Source organism: Sinocyclocheilus rhinocerous, unplaced genomic scaffold, assembly GCF_001515625.1.
Source record: "Sinocyclocheilus rhinocerous isolate Xijiao unplaced genomic scaffold, SAMN03320098_v1.1 scaffold919, whole genome shotgun sequence".
NCBI classification, from domain to species: domain Eukaryota; kingdom Metazoa; phylum Chordata; class Actinopteri; order Cypriniformes; family Cyprinidae; genus Sinocyclocheilus; species Sinocyclocheilus rhinocerous.
Window position 1 is genome coordinate 1,486,001 of NW_015637585.1, and position 15,755 is coordinate 1,501,755.

The window sequence follows — 15,755 nt, forward strand, 5'->3', positions numbered from 1 at the left end:
GTTTATATATTAAATATATTTATATATAATATAAATTATATGAATATAAAATGTATAAATATAAATACATGTAAATATTTTCAAAATATATACTGTATGTGTGTGTATTTATATATGCATAATAAATATACAGAGTACACATAAATATATTATGTAAATAAAAACTTTTATTTTGGATGCGATTAATCGCGATTAATCGTTTGACAGCACTAATATATATATATATATCCACATACTACTGTAGACTTGCCTTGTCGCCTATAGGGCAATATTATTTAGCATACCTCAAATGCTTGATTGCTTGTATCATCTTAAAATGCTAATTTTTAGTGTGCTAAATGAGGTTAGGCATGAAGATACTGAGATATTATAAACATTAATATCATGAATTTATGCATATTACTGCTGCTTTGAAATAATATGAATTGTGAAAAAATTTGACTTGACTAATAATACTAAAGTTAAATTATTACAATTAAATAAATCCTGAATGGCCCAAATAAACTCTGATTCTGCTATTTCATGGATACAAATTGTGCGTGTGTGTAAATTGTATGTAACATAATTCATATGGAATTTGTTGCATTCACTCTAAAAAAATGCTGGGTTAAATATAACCCAGCGCTGGGTCAAAACAACCCAATAGCTGGGTTTTTCCCTTTTTAACCCAGCGCTGGGTTAAAAAGGGAAAAACCCAGCTATTGGGTTGTTTTGACCCAGCGCTGGGTTATATTTAACCCAGCATTTTTTAGAGTGTTCAATTCAAAGGGACAGTTTATGTAAAAAGGGATTCATGAACGATCTACAAGTTCATTTTGCTGTTTTTTTTTTTGAATAAGACCAAATGTTTTCACATCACAGCACACTGAAAAGAACATTAAAAACAGCAAATAATGTCAAAGATCTAAAAAGGTCAGCGTTTTTCTTCTGTACAGTGTGGTCACAGTACGTTTACACAAGGGTTCTCCAGATCACACTAGGAATGTTAAACACATAATACTGCAGACTAATTAAAAAATAACATCATTTTCTCGTCTGTCCTCCCTCAGTCTTTTTTCCCTCCCTTTGCATTCCTTCCCTTGACAGATTGAGTCGGGCCTGTCTCCTTATCTCTTCATCATGCTATCCCTCCATCACAACATGTTTGTGTCACTCGGTGCTCTCACTCTCAATCAATCCATCACTTTCCCTCTCTCTTTCTCTTCTCTGAATCCCTCCTTCAGAGAAAGTTGCTGACACTTCCTGCAAACAGGTCTCACCTCCCTCAATCTCTTTCTTTCATCACCTCTCTCTCTCTCTCTCTATACCACCATCTTCACATGAAAATCTGCTAACAAGTATCAGATCTGAGAGAACGCACTCTCTGATCTTCACCTACACATCCACAGATTTTTGCAGACACACCGGTTGAAGTAAGAAGCACAAAATGTCTGTGTTATTATTATCTCTAATGTTCTGTTGAGACTGAATTGACTGTCTTTATATTTGGGGCCCTGGGGACCCCAGTGTTCTATATGTCTAATAGCGATTTCAAAATTGATCTAGTTTTCCTTCAAATTGTATATGCTCTTCTGATAATAAGATAATAGAAGGTAACATGATGACTTAATGTTTTTCAAAATTGGCCAGCAACTGTCATAAATAATGCAATGCATAGAGCAAAAGAAAAAACGCCAACAGAATAACAAACAACATTTAAATAATGCTATAAACAGTAGCTAAATAATGGAAAAAGCAACATACTGTACAACAATCAACAGTCTAAAAGAAACTAATAAATAATAATAAATAACTAATCTTTTTACATAATAGGCTACATTTTAATTTCTTAATTTTTACTTAATTATTATTACGTATTACTTATAAAGAAAAGTGTTTCCGCAGGGATTTCTGAATGCCTCTTTCTCCATACTCTATAAAGCAATTCACAATGTTTTCTTACTAATAACATATTATTTCAACAATATCTGTAAAACTACACTAAATATAATTTTTCCATAATTTATAAGGTAATTCATAATATTCACTTCTATTAACCTGTTTTTCTTTTTAATTTTACCATTACAATTAGAATTACATGCATTGTCTTACATATGTGTTACACATATAACATGTAACTTCTACATATTTAAATGCATGTATTAAAACATAAGATTATTTTCACCATGTACCGTAATAAGTTACAGTTAACCAATTTGTATATATATATATATATATATATATATATATATACAAAAATTGGCTAACTGTTACGTGTGTATACACACTCACACACACACACACACACACACAAATATATAGCAACACGTTTTTTTTTCTATTATTCTTGACGGCAAAGCGGAGCCCACCTTTCATTCATATTCACTTCACTTCACATTCAATGCTACACTTTACACTACAGTCACGTTCGTCCGCGGACCTCATCTATAGCCGTGGTTTCTTCCCAGTCAAATACCGCCGTCACCGGTAATGCGTCCCGCGGATAACGGTTTTCCACTGCGCACCGCGAGCAAGACGGAAGGCACGAGACCCTGAACTACAAAGCGCGAGGTGCGCGGCGGCGGATCAGAGGTGCGAACATAATCCTGCAAGCTGCCATTAATAACAGCCATAAAAAGGAAATATATTGAGACTATAAAATTTAGATTTCTCTCTAAAAAAAAAATTAAAAAAAGATCAGCATTTAAAATAATTTACACGCGCACATAAGGTCACCAGAGGGTGATACTGTCCATAACCTACTATTTAAAAACCATGACACGAGATCATACAACAAAGCGCTATTTAACCTATAGCGTTACCATAGTAACAAAGTTAAAACACCTTCCGCTGTGACAGAGAGACAGACACCTTGAACGGAGTCATTTGGCTCCTTGTGAAGGCGGCTTGTGTCTTACCTCTGTGAACACTGATGGCCAAAGTTAAAATCCAGAGGCAAGTCATGCTGAAGCCCATCTGCACCTCTGTCAGTCAGAAAACACCATCAATTCATCTTCTCCACGCTGCACTGTGAAACCCCGCGAACCGGTGCTGGGAATGTCATTCGGTCTGCGTTCATTCATTCAGCGCGTGCTTCTTTTCTCCTCAGCAGAAGCGGGCGAGATGTGCGCTGGAAAATCTCTTTCTTCCAGCAAATCTGTTTTTGATTGTCGAGGAGAGACGCAGCGCTCTGAGATCACCGGAGGAATCGCTCGGTACTGCGCCTACGGAGCTCTCTCTCTCTCTCTCTCTCTCTCTCTCTCTCTCTTGCGTTTGTCGTCCTTACACGCTGTTCAATGTCACAGCTCGGCAGATCATATACACATGCGGATATAAAATTTCTTATCTTCACCTTTTAAAATCTGCCGGCTGTTCAATCAGACGACCATGATTAATCAAATAAGGAACAGTTGAGAATTGGCCTCCCTGTCATCATACATATATAGGGGAGACCGGGGCTAGTTGTCACAGGGGCAGGTTGTCACAAGGGCTACAGTTCGTCCAACTGCAAGTGTTTGATTTCTCTAGCATGTTGATTTTAAACACCTGGGCTGGTACACAACTGTCATAAATTCAGATTTTTTTTGTTAACACTCTTTTCTAATTTAAAATGACAAATACTATAATATGTTTGAAAAGCAATGGGGTAAACAGCCTATAGGGAAGGGAATAGCCTATAATAAAACCCTCATATGGACGTAGATTTTACTAAAAGGCTGTGAAGGCTAAAACTGTGCTCTCACGACAAACATATTTTTTTCCACGATGGCAGGTTGGGGCAAGTTGTCACATGTGTTTTAGCCTATGTGTTATGGCCACACCTTGCCTGTTTTTTTTCCCTAATGCATTTTCTATTTTTTTTTTTGTTTCGTGAATTGTTTTTAATAACTCTTGTACTGTTCCTTTTTTATTTTAAATACAGGTGTATAAGCTGTAGATTTAGTTAGGATACTTTTAATATCTTCAGTATTCGCAAATTATTGTCAGTAAACAGCAGGGGCAAGTTCAAGTTCAAACCGGTGTGCACCGTTTTGCTACGGTTTCCGGTTTGAACGACATGTTTCCTGGAAACGGTGTGCAACGGGGTTTGAGATGCGTTTTCTCTTGTTTGGTGGGTGTGTCAAACATGTCAGCCCAATCAGCAGCAACATGTATGTAAACCACGCGGTATTAAAGAGACAGCTAGCACAATGTAATTAACATCCAAATAAATCAATGTGACAACTTGCCCCATATTCCTATATAACAGTGAAAATATGCAACAGTTTTTTTTTAAGTCAAGAGTTTTAAATTTATGGCAATAAAAAGATATATGAAATATATTCCACATGTGTATATTATGTATTTAAAAAAGTTATTACAAATGTGTGTGTGTGTATGTATGTATGTATATATATATTGCATGATTTTTTTTATATTTGAAAATGTAGAATTTATTTTTAATAATAAGGTCAGATCGCTTTACAGATCACTTTTCTCGTAAATATTACTTTTAAATAACAAAATTCTAAGGATTCTTTAGGATTAAAATACATTTCAATAATTATAACAATAACCACTGAAATTAGGTTACCCCAAATGTATATTTATTTTGAAGTTAACAAGGGATCTCCTTTTGTAACAAAAAGCAAATACTGTCTAAACGGACCATCAAACAAACGGAACCCACAATGATGATGATCTCAGAGTTCAATCCCGTTCAGATGACATCATCGGCCATAATACAAATCAACATACATGACAGAATAGCTCCACATGATATGAATATTTATTCAAAAGGAAGACTTATCATTAAAAAAAAAAAAAAAATGAATCTAACATAACTCCATTAACAGAATGTAATAATACTTTTAGTGTTCCTGCATCTGTTTGGTGGGCCAGTGTGAAAATCTTCCACGCATGTAAACACAGACGCGCAATAAATGTGTGCCGGTGTCTGTGCTCACTTGAGTGTGTAGACTGTTCAAGGCAACACTAATCACATCAAATCATAAAAAATGGCAGATTATCAAACAAAACAAAAGTCATGGAAACTATAATCTACACCTCCCAATCTAAGACATTTAGTCACCATAAAAATGATAAAAGGAACATAAAATTACAAACAACAGTATGCACATCTACAGCAGAATAAAAGTAAACAACAATTTAAAATTAAGCACTGAGTTGATTGATAGCTAACTGGAAGTTCTACTACTCGTACAGGAGAGAGAGAGAGAGAGAGAGAGAGAGAGAGAGAGAGAGAGGAAATGCATTATCGCCATCTTGTGGCAGTCGATTGTAACTGCTTTTCTCACAAACTCATTGTCTGCTGGCATTAATGGGGTATGTGGAGGGAGTCTGAAGGTAGAGGACGGCTTTTGGTTGTAATCGGTCAGTTGCCACTTAGTTGTGACCTACATACGCATTAAACGAATGACCCTGTCATCCCACGTGAACAAAAACACGCCTAAACTTCCATATACGTGGCAGATGTGATTTAAGAGTCCCTTTTATTGGGGCCAAATGACATTGTATCATTGAAACGTGCATTTCTTGCAAAGCTGCTTTGAAACGAGTTCTACTGTGAAATAAAGGTGAATTGAATTAAACTGAAAATTTAAAACACGTTTTTTATTCAGAATTATGACGTTTATTTTTCAGCTTAACACTTTATCTCAGTTTTCCAATAAATAACCACACCTGCCTCTTTTCCCCAGTTCCGCAAGTTCAGAGACCAAATCTTCAAATGTTAAATTTTTGCCCATTTAAAGACAATAAATGTTTGGAAGAGGGTCTAGGTGTAATACAATTGAAAAATGTCACAAGCCAGATTCAAACATGCATTGCTTGCATGAGCACTATAACTCAACACCCAAGTCACAGTTCCAACCTTCTCCTCTAGGTAAATAGCTACTGAAAAGGAATAGGTGATATAGAAATGACAACTGGCCACTTTCTGTAATCATATCGGTTACTAGATCTGCATGGATTAGGGAAAAAAATCAGCTGGATACATAGTGAAGCAGTATTCCTGAATAACAAATTTAAGCACAACATATTTAAAAGTGTGTAATTTCTGAGCCACCAAACTGAATCAGACTGCATGCCATAGGTTGAGCCAAAGTTATATGTTAGGAGGTTGGGATGCTCAAAAAACAGAGCAGTGTTTTGATAGTGCCACAGGGAATCAACCTACAAATGGCTTATTTACAGTCTATTCACATTAAGATTGGATAGGAGTAAGGATTTTGGCATACTAAAAATGACACACATCACCTTTAAAAATCCAGATTTAATCAACTGTTTTTTATTAAATAGAATCGTCTCAGTTTATTGCAAGATGCAACCGTCTAAACCCCCAAACTCCCTTCGAATGTCACTATGGTCTGTGGTTACAATGATGGTGTAAGTCTAGCAATAATCTAGCTTTAAGAACAAACTGGAAAGAGGTGTGGAAGAAAGTGAGAATATGATTAGTAAGAGAAAGAGAGAGAGAGAGAGAGAGAGAGAGAAAGAGAGCAGTAGTTTGTTTTACCCTGCTTTTTCTGAGAGTCCCGCCACTGAAGAACAGAGAAGATTCATTCCTGAAGGTGGCGTGAGTGAGCGAATCACTAGGCCTGATACAATGACACATCAGTGCACAATGTAATGCATTGAGATTAAGGACCTCATAATAATAATAATCTTCCCAGGTTGATGAAATGACACTAGACTGTTGCACCAACAGTAAACACCAGAAATCAAACTCAAAGAGAACATAATTCATACAAATATTACTGAAGTTTTCATAACACCATGTTTTTTTTTTCCATAGTCCAGATTTTTTTTTTTTATCAACTCTGCATTTCCACACATGTAAGAAAACCAGGCAGGCTCAGAGAGTATATACTGCAATATCAGACAGTGAGGTTAGAGAGAGAGATAGAGAGAGATGGAGGATATATTTACAGCACACTGAGTAAAAATGATGCTATATAATCATATATATATGTATTTATAAATTTATTTCGGGGGTCCCACATAATGGTTGCAGGGGCTGCTGTTTTTGCCTGGTTATTCTGTGTGTGTGTGTGTGTGTATGATAGTGTAACACTGAGGTGGTGTGTGTGTGTGTGTGTGTGTATCTGTCAGTGATATTGCAGGGTTGCATGGTTTAAATTAAATTTTAAGAATTTAAGACACTTGATGTTCGGTGTGTGTTTGCATGCATGCCTGTTATGAGTCTGTGTCTTTCGATGGTTTTGGGAGCAGACCATGTGTCCTGAAAGTTCATGCATGCACATATCACTGTGCAACATGTGCCAGAGTACATCTGGACCGATTGAAAGGAGTCATGGGAGACGAGGAATGTGTGGTCACTGTCATATTGCCTCTTTTTATTATTTATGTCTCAAGTGTGTTTTCTCATGTGTCATTATGGTAATGGAGAAATAGTATGTGTGTATGGGTGTGTGTGTGTGTGTGTATGTGTGTGTGAAAATGAGCCCACATGCCAGTGCGTAACTCTCACTTCCCTGTCCTGTGTGTCGAAGCTTATTTGAGGTCCTTCAGTTCGAACAGGTCAACACTTGTTTTGTTTTTTTTTCCTCACATATTTCCTCTCTCTCTGCCATCCCCGTTTTTCCCCGTCAGGCTGAGTGAACTGAAGCGTGTGAAGGAAGAGGGAGCGGAGGGATGGATCTCTAAATGAAGTACTCTTTCTTGTCATCCACCCCAGAGTGGCCACCCTCAGCGTTAATGATGGCCGTGTCTGCATCCGGAGCATCGTCGGAACCTTTCGCTTCATGAGTCAGGTACGTACCTGAGAGAGAGAGACAGAGAGAGTGAAACCATAGCTGCTATTTGTATATCATCGTCATTAATTGTATATCTTCAGTAATTTGTTGAATGCTTATTTGATATTAATGCACATTATTTTTATTTTTATTATTACATCCTTTTTATATTTCATGATGAAGACTGGGAGTAATGGCAGCTTTGCCATCAAAGGAATAAAATATATTTTAAAATATATTAAAATAGAAAACAGTTTGTTTAAATGAATAATATTACTATACAATAATATTTCACAATATTACTGTTTTACAGTATTTTTGATCAAATAAATGCAGCCTTAGTGGGCATAAGAGATTTTTCCAAAAACAAAAAATCAATTAAATAAACATAGCTTCTAACTAAAAGTTTTATGTTATTTTAAATATTTTTATTTTATTTTACTTATTTTATTATTAAAATAAAATCATATTATTGATGTTAGAAAACAGAAAGTAAGAAAGAAATTCTTAAGGAATTGGGCTTTCTCTCTTTTCTGTCAATATTGTAGCTTAATTAACTTTAAAGGTATCGTTCACCCAAAAATTTTGTCATCATTTACTCACCCTCAAGTTGTTCCAAATGTATGAGTTTCTTTCTTCTGTTGAAGACAAAGAAAGATACTTTGAAGAATCCTTGAAGTTGCTGTTAGCCATTGACTTCCATAGTACTGAAAACAAATACTATGGAAATCAATGGCTACCAGCAACTGTTACCAACATTTAAAAAAATATCTTCTTTTGTGTTCAGCAGAAGAAAGGAATTCATACACGTTTGGAACAACGTGAGGGTGAGTAAATTTTGGCAAAATTTTCATTTTTGGGTGAACTCACTTTAAAGTAATATAGTATATTAGGCTGCATCTACACATTAAGATCTAATATTTTCACATACCTGATTATTTCTCACCTTTTTCACTAGACCTAACTGACTGTGTTTACATTAATTCCCTCACCAAAGAGTACATACAGTATGATTTTTCAGTGCACAGCTGCATTAAATTCTTGTTCAGCATTTTATTCCTGGCTCTGAAACCAGTTTTCCCCAGATGCATAGTTTCTGACAGCTTTTCTTGAGCTGTATGCTGTAAGTCATAGATAGATACAGAGAGAAAGCTGCAGCGCAACTGTGATGATCTGTTTACAGTGTCCCTCTGTGCAGTGACACAGTCTCAGTCTTTGTCAATCGCTGCTTGCACTCTGCAAAATAGCTGTTTTTAGGGGGACATAAGATGGGATAGAATTGCTCTTGCATTCCTGAAATAAAAGAAACTGATGTACTATGCAGACATCAAAATTTCAGAACTCCTTCCCCAGTCCACCTACTCCACTAAACTATAAAAACAGCTTATTCAGTGTGTGTCACAGTTATGATGACAGAATTACCAGTACTTGAGTTAAGGTGTAACATTCAAGTAATGTATACAGTATTTTTATTTATTTATGTATTTTATAACTTTGCTGTTATAATGAAAATCAACAGTCTTGTTTTTTTTTGTAGGCTGGGTAAAAGAATAAACAGAAAATGCAACATTTTGTCAACACTGTTACATTTGAGAATGCAATACTTCCCCCTTATAGATATCTTGAAAATACAGTAGCAAATACAATTCCAAAGGCAAGAAAATTAAGTGTAGAATATGAAAAAAAATTACTATTAGATATTGATCATATATTTATTCTGAGCACTTGATATGCATTCATAAAATATCAAAGAAATGCAACATAGCATGTGCCCGTACTTTGTTCTCTCACCCTCAGCATTTTCATTTCATTTTGTTCCCCAGACCATTTTTCTTGTGTTTTTTTCTAGGTGCACCGTTGCAGTGAGACACATGGTTCATTTACAAGTATAATGTCCCAGCAAACAATGAGATTTTGAGTCAAGCGTCTAGAATGTTTGTTGATGCTTAAATTCAAGACAAAATCTATAAAAAAAACATTTAAAAAAAAAAAGCTGCTGATGGGGCAGGAAGGTTATAAGCCCTCCAGACACCCCAGGTGTGTGTGTGTGTGAGAGCGAGGGATTTCTTTGTGTCTGATTAGGGTCGTGTGTCAGTGTGTGGTACCTTTGTGTCTGATGAGGTATCTGCCGAGGACGATGAGGAGACAAAGCATGATGAAGACAATGACAGCAACTACTCCACCAATCACAGCATGGTCTACTCCTGAAGAGGTGGACATCGCTGTGGGGTCTGAGAAACGGACAGAGAGACAGGTAGATAGTCAAAGCTGTGCAGAGAGGACAATCAGAATGACAACAGATGTCTTAACAATACTGACCAGGCAAAATCAGAGAAAAGTTTGAGAGAGACTTCAGCTGAAACTCAAAAGACTGAAAAACATACAATACTTATTCATCCCCACCTCATCTCTACAAACACAGCAGAGGTCATTCATGTTATGTATAGTAACGCTGGAAATCCTCACAATCTGATTTTGATTCAGGGAGTCACAATGCGATTACAAACAATACATTTTCTCTATAGTTGAGTTTCCATAATTGATTCTGCTATTTTCCTGTTTATCTCTGAGAAGCTGCTTTGACACAATCTGTATTGTATAAAGTGCTGTAGAAATAACGGTGACCTGACTTGACAAATCAGTCCTCTAAACAATGGCACCAAGCTGGCCATATTTTAGTAAAAAATCATCCTTTTCGAAGTACACGGAGACTGTACAATAGATGGAAATGTGCAATATGAATTCGAAAAGTTATGTTCTCAATTTAAATGCGACATGAATCACTGATGAAAATTCATGCTAAAACTATTCAGGTTGATGCAAATTTTCATCTGGTTTTGTGAAAAGTTTGCATACCTGAATAAAAGGGAATCACGATTATTCACAACCACCTGCTCAGACAAAAATACACCTCTGATAATACCGCACATGCTTTTTCAATAAACAGCATTATTATTTCGAATTCTATTACTATAAATGTAAAATCCTTTTTTCCCCGATTGCAGATTCCCTTGAGAAAGCATTACAAAGCGTGAATATTTTTTTTCCAGTCCTAATGCACAATAATGCTTATTTTAGGAAACAATTTGAAGCAATATCTCCTCTTTAATAGGGCTCTTGACATTTTCAAGCAAACCAAACTAAAATATCTCACACAAGATGATAATCACAGATAGCTTTTCCTCCATTTAAAAATAGAGAAAAGAAGCACAGCACTTGTTTCCTGTTACTTCACATTATGCATTCTACCGTTCAAAAGTTTGACGTCAAGTAAGATTTAAAAAAAAATGTTTTTGAAAGAAGTCTCTTATGCTCATCAAGGTTGTGTTTATTTGATCAAAAATTGTGAAATATTATTACAATTTAAAATAAGTTTTTTATTTTAATATATTGTAAAATGTAATTTATTCCTGTGATGCAAAGCTGAATTTTCAGCATCATTACTCCAGTCTTCAGTGTCACACGATCCTTCAGAAATCATTCTAATATGCTGATTTCATGCTCGAGAAACATTTATTATTATTATCAATGTTGACAGTTGTACTGCTTAATATTTTTGTGGAAACTGTGATACATTGTTTTTTATTCTTTGTTGAATATAAATAAATAAAAAAAACAGCATTTATTTGAAACAGAAATCTTTTGTAACATTATAAATGTCTTTATTGTCACTTGTTCTGCATCCCTGCTGAATAGCAATAATTTCTTCAAAATAAAATCTTACTGACCTCTAACTTTTGAATGGTAGTAGTTCATATAATGTGTGAAGTGTATTTGTAATGGGCTGGCAAGTTACTACAATGTCATTTTCCATCTACCGTGAAGTCCCACGAGCCGCTGACCTCTCTGTTTGAAAGGAAACACATGAATAATCAAAAGCAAGATTTCAGCGAAGAGTCTATCATAAGCTTCAGTGACTTTGCCTCGACTCAGAGAGCGTGAACGACATCCATCACTCCCACCCACAGCACGATCTCTGTCTCCTTCTCAAACAATACTCCATCAAAACAAGACAAGTTAACAGTCACCCTGACGCTCGCACACTTCAGGAGAAGAAAAAACCGGGGAGCGATAGATGAGAGCAGAGAGGATGAAAGAGGACGAACAGAGTGAGTGCTGAGTGACACGACTAGAAGCCCTGAGAGCGACAGAGAAAAAAGGAAAAAGAAAGAAACAGAGAAGGAAAGTGAAAAAGAAAAAAGAAAAAAAAAACACAGAAAGAGTACAGGAAAAAGTAGAAAGCACTGAACAGATAATGTCTCTTTTACAGGAGTCATTTCAGTTAAACAGGACTAAAATAATCATTTGAAAAATAAATAATCATTAAAATAATGATAATAAAATAATAAAATAATCATTGGCTGATATTATAATACATCAGTTTTCAGTGCTATAGGGCTAATGTCAATTTAGGCATCACAACATTATAATGTATGGTATGAAAATCTTCTTAGTTATTTATTTTGAGATTTGGTAAAGATTACATTTAACAGTGTTATTAAATCATTTTATAAGAATAACTTTAAGTGAGTGATGGGGAAATCAAAGGGAATCTAAACACACTGGCAAACATCACATTAAATTAGGCCTTTTTTCAAGGCTTTATAGCTATTTTTGTCGAGGACCCAAGCTTTGACGTCAAAGTTCAGTGAATTTCATTGATGTTATTTAAACTCAAGAATACACCAACAAATCATACTCAAGTCCCTTTTTGAAAATGGCTATCCAGATACTGTTCATGTAGACTCACTGATGTGCTATTGATGATGATTTGCTTCCGATTCACTTCTCATTGCTGTTTTTCTCTGCAGAAATGGTCTTTAGTGAGCATTTTGCGCATCTTTTTCAGTGCATTAAATAGTGAATTAGTTTAGATAATAAAATGTTAATAAAAAACTGAATGAACAATTTTTTCACTATGTGGCGCCTTCTCTTTCCAAGTCGTTAGCTAGCTATAATGGTAAACAGTGTTGGGAGTAACGCATTACAAAAGTAATAATATTACAAGAGCTGCTGTTAGTACTCATGGCAGAGAGAAGAGGGTGTTTGCAACCTTGTAGCCTGGAAAAAAATCATGTCAACTTGAGTCATATTTGTCTTGCAAGTAAATCATATAACGACTCTGACGTGGGGTCTACAGTATATGAATTTTATGATGGCGAAATGAATATGTAATGCTGAAAATAAAAAACTTCTTTTATAAATTGCCCGTTTTTCTTGGCAATCTCCAAATATAACTTTTACAGCATAATGCTGAAGGTTAGCACCAAGGCAATCGATTTATTATGTGATAAACAGTTTGATTCGATACAAAAATAGTTTATTCAGGCTATTAAGGCATGTCCTCCTTTGACTTCCATACAAATAGAACAGCCTCTGGCCCCCCGTTGGGATCCCACGGTGTTGCGCATTTTTGAACAGAGATTGTAGTCCCCCCTGGGGGAGGGTCTCTGCATGATGCTCTCGTGTTGATGATGCAAATGCACTACGGTTTAAATTAGCACAATGTGGAAAAAGACCCGCAAGGAGGGGACAGAATCGAACTTGCAGCGTGTAAAGTGACAGAAATCGGCACCCCTTATCAGTCAGGCTCTGCAAATGACCAGATTGATAAAGGGGGAAGATGCATTTCCAGGTTCAAACGATTCACTGCTGATGACTTAGTTTTGCTTGTTCCACCAGGCTACAGATGGCTGGACCTCCCTGTAGCAAAAACGGAGTTGCATCAATAATATCTCATTCATCCTTTTAAGCGAGATTGTTTTCAAATTGGCTGAAACTGCAGTTTTTGGCGTCAACCTAATTCAGTTCTAAGCTTTCAATGAACCAACAAATTTGCACTGATATTAATAGTTTTCCATGTAATATCAAATGTTTTGCCTTCATTAACAGCGGTCCTGCACCATTAACTATGTTCATAATGACAGTGTAATTCAACAGAGTTGTAGCTAAAAAAAACACCCAGATCCATCATAAATTGAGACTAACAGAAGAGAGATAGAAGAGAAAGAGAGGGACAGAGATTCATTTAAAGATCCAAAAAGAAAGACAGGACGATATTGAAAGAAAAAAGGAGGAAAAGAAAGAAAAAGAGAGAAAGATAGAGAGAGAGGTGACAATACCTGCAGCATTCACTCCGGCTTCTTCTCAAGAGGATGAAGGGATGAATGGATGAGTGGATGGATGGATGGATGAGGACCACATGAGTGGAAGCACGAGAAAAGGAACAAAGAGAAACGATGAAAAAATGTGCGCGAGCGTGCGTGCATCTGAGTGCGCTCACTGAACACTACCAAAAAATAAGTATCGCGGAAGAGTATTAAAGAGGATTTTACGTAGAGAAATAATGAAATAATTGAAGCAAATGTTTTCTGGAGGGAAGGTGTGGTGTCAGATTGTGTTTCTGGATAATCAGAGGCTTTGCTGTGAGATGTGCCTGGTTAAATCCTGCATTACAGTCAAAGCCGACAGCAGATGCTGCTCAACATGCTTCTGCGATACTGCACTGGAGATCTCAATATACATCTCTATCTTTCTCACACGCACAAACACAACCTGCTCGATTATGAAGTGACACATTCAAGCTGTTCCACCCACACACCAGGGATAGGCATTTCAGTCGTTTTGTCTACACAGGTACGCAAAAGATGAATCAAGCAAGTTCTCCAGAGCTTCGGAGGAGGGGGGAGGGGGTCTACACATCTGTGTGTTTTGTTTTTTTTGTACGCTTTTAGACATAAATATGACACGTATTAGAAGAAACCGTTCTAATAATGGAAATTCTGTCATCATTTACTTACCCCCATGTCGTTCCAAATCTGTATGACTTTCTTCTGTGGAACAATAAAGGGTACATTTTTGAAGGATATTCTCTATGTGAATGAGGACTGTGAGGAGTTATCGAATTAGTCCACTTCATGAACAAATCATTTGGAACTGTTTTTTTTTTAACTACATCAAACAAAAAATATCCAACTCAAAAGAAGAATGATTGATTCATACTGTAAATCGAACAGTGTTATCTCTCATGAAGAAAAGCTACGTTGTATTCTCAATAAATAGTGATTAAAAATGATCATATGCTTCAGAAGATACTGTAGATATAGTCAGTTTTTGTCATTAATGGAGCTTGACAGCCGCAATTCTCATTCACATTTATTATATTCACCTAAATGTTCACCTTTTCTGTTCCATGAAAGAAATAGGTCATACAGGTTTGGATCAACATGAGTAAATTTTCATTCTTCTGTGAACCATCCCTTTAACTGCACACACTCAAAATTGATGTCCTTAAGGTCATGACCATACAGTGTTAGTGAAAAAACAAAGTATTGCCAAAATAATATACACTTTCATTCAAAAGTTTGGGGTCAGTAAGATTTTTTTAGGTTTTTGACAGAAGTCTCTTCTGCTCACCAATGCTGCAATTATTTGATCAAAAATAGAGTAAAAATGGAAAAAAAAAAATAGTATCAAAGTTTAAAGTAACAGTTTTCTATTTTAATATATTTTAAAATATAATTTATTCCTGTGATGGCAAAGCTGAATTTTCAGCATCCATTATTCCAGTTCTGATAATATGCTTCAATAAGCTGATTTTTAAGAAACATTATTATTAAAAACATTTATTATTAAGAAGATTTTATTTTTAAAACAGTGTGGAAACCGTGATACATTTTTTTTAGGATCGTTGTCTTGAGTAGACAAAGTCTTTACTGTCACTGTCAATTTAATGCATACTTACTGAATAAAAGTATTAGTTTCTTTAAAAAAAAGTACTGACCTCAAACGTTTGCATGGTAGTTTTATTATATTAACAGTTTTTTTAAATTATATTAAATATTTTTATATTAAATATATAATGCCAAAATAAATAAATAACTACATTTCAAAATAACCCCCTTTTATCTGATCTGTGCATGGTTGTTACTGGATTTTGTTCAGTGTGAAATGTTTTGAAGTTTAAAAGTCAAGGCAATTATTGTGTTGTCATGGTTGATCATTGCGGCCGGCCGGCCT

The 15,755-nt window shown here is 35.6% G+C and overlaps 2 protein-coding genes across 6 annotated transcripts in view; both read right to left on the reverse strand.

The window, feature by feature from the left end:
• Positions 1 to 3,114, reverse strand: part of LOC107749112 (kin of IRRE-like protein 1) — a 41,030-nt gene extending 37,916 nt beyond the window's left edge. For all 3 annotated transcript variants that reach the window (XM_016564195.1, XM_016564194.1, XM_016564193.1), the window contains exon 1: positions 2,898 to 3,114. In XM_016564195.1, coding sequence (XP_016419681.1) covers positions 2,898 to 2,955 — 58 coding nt within the window. In that variant the 5' untranslated portion in view covers positions 2,956 to 3,114. The remainder of the gene's footprint in view (positions 1 to 2,897) is intronic.
• A 1,443-nt stretch (positions 3,115 to 4,557) lies between these two features.
• LOC107749121 (cell adhesion molecule 3-like) overlaps positions 4,558 to 15,755 on the reverse strand; it is a 63,398-nt gene continuing 52,200 nt past the window's right edge. For 2 of the 3 annotated variants that reach the window (XM_016564209.1, XM_016564208.1), the window contains 3 exons: positions 13,859 to 13,879; positions 9,842 to 9,967; positions 4,558 to 7,762 (listed from right to left, as the gene is read on the reverse strand). In XM_016564209.1, the coding sequence (XP_016419695.1) occupies positions 7,644 to 7,762; positions 9,842 to 9,967; positions 13,859 to 13,879 (266 nt within the window). In that variant the 3' untranslated portion in view covers positions 4,558 to 7,643. The remainder of the gene's footprint in view (positions 7,763 to 9,841; positions 9,968 to 13,858; positions 13,880 to 15,755) is intronic. The other variant, XM_016564210.1, reaches the window with a different exon arrangement.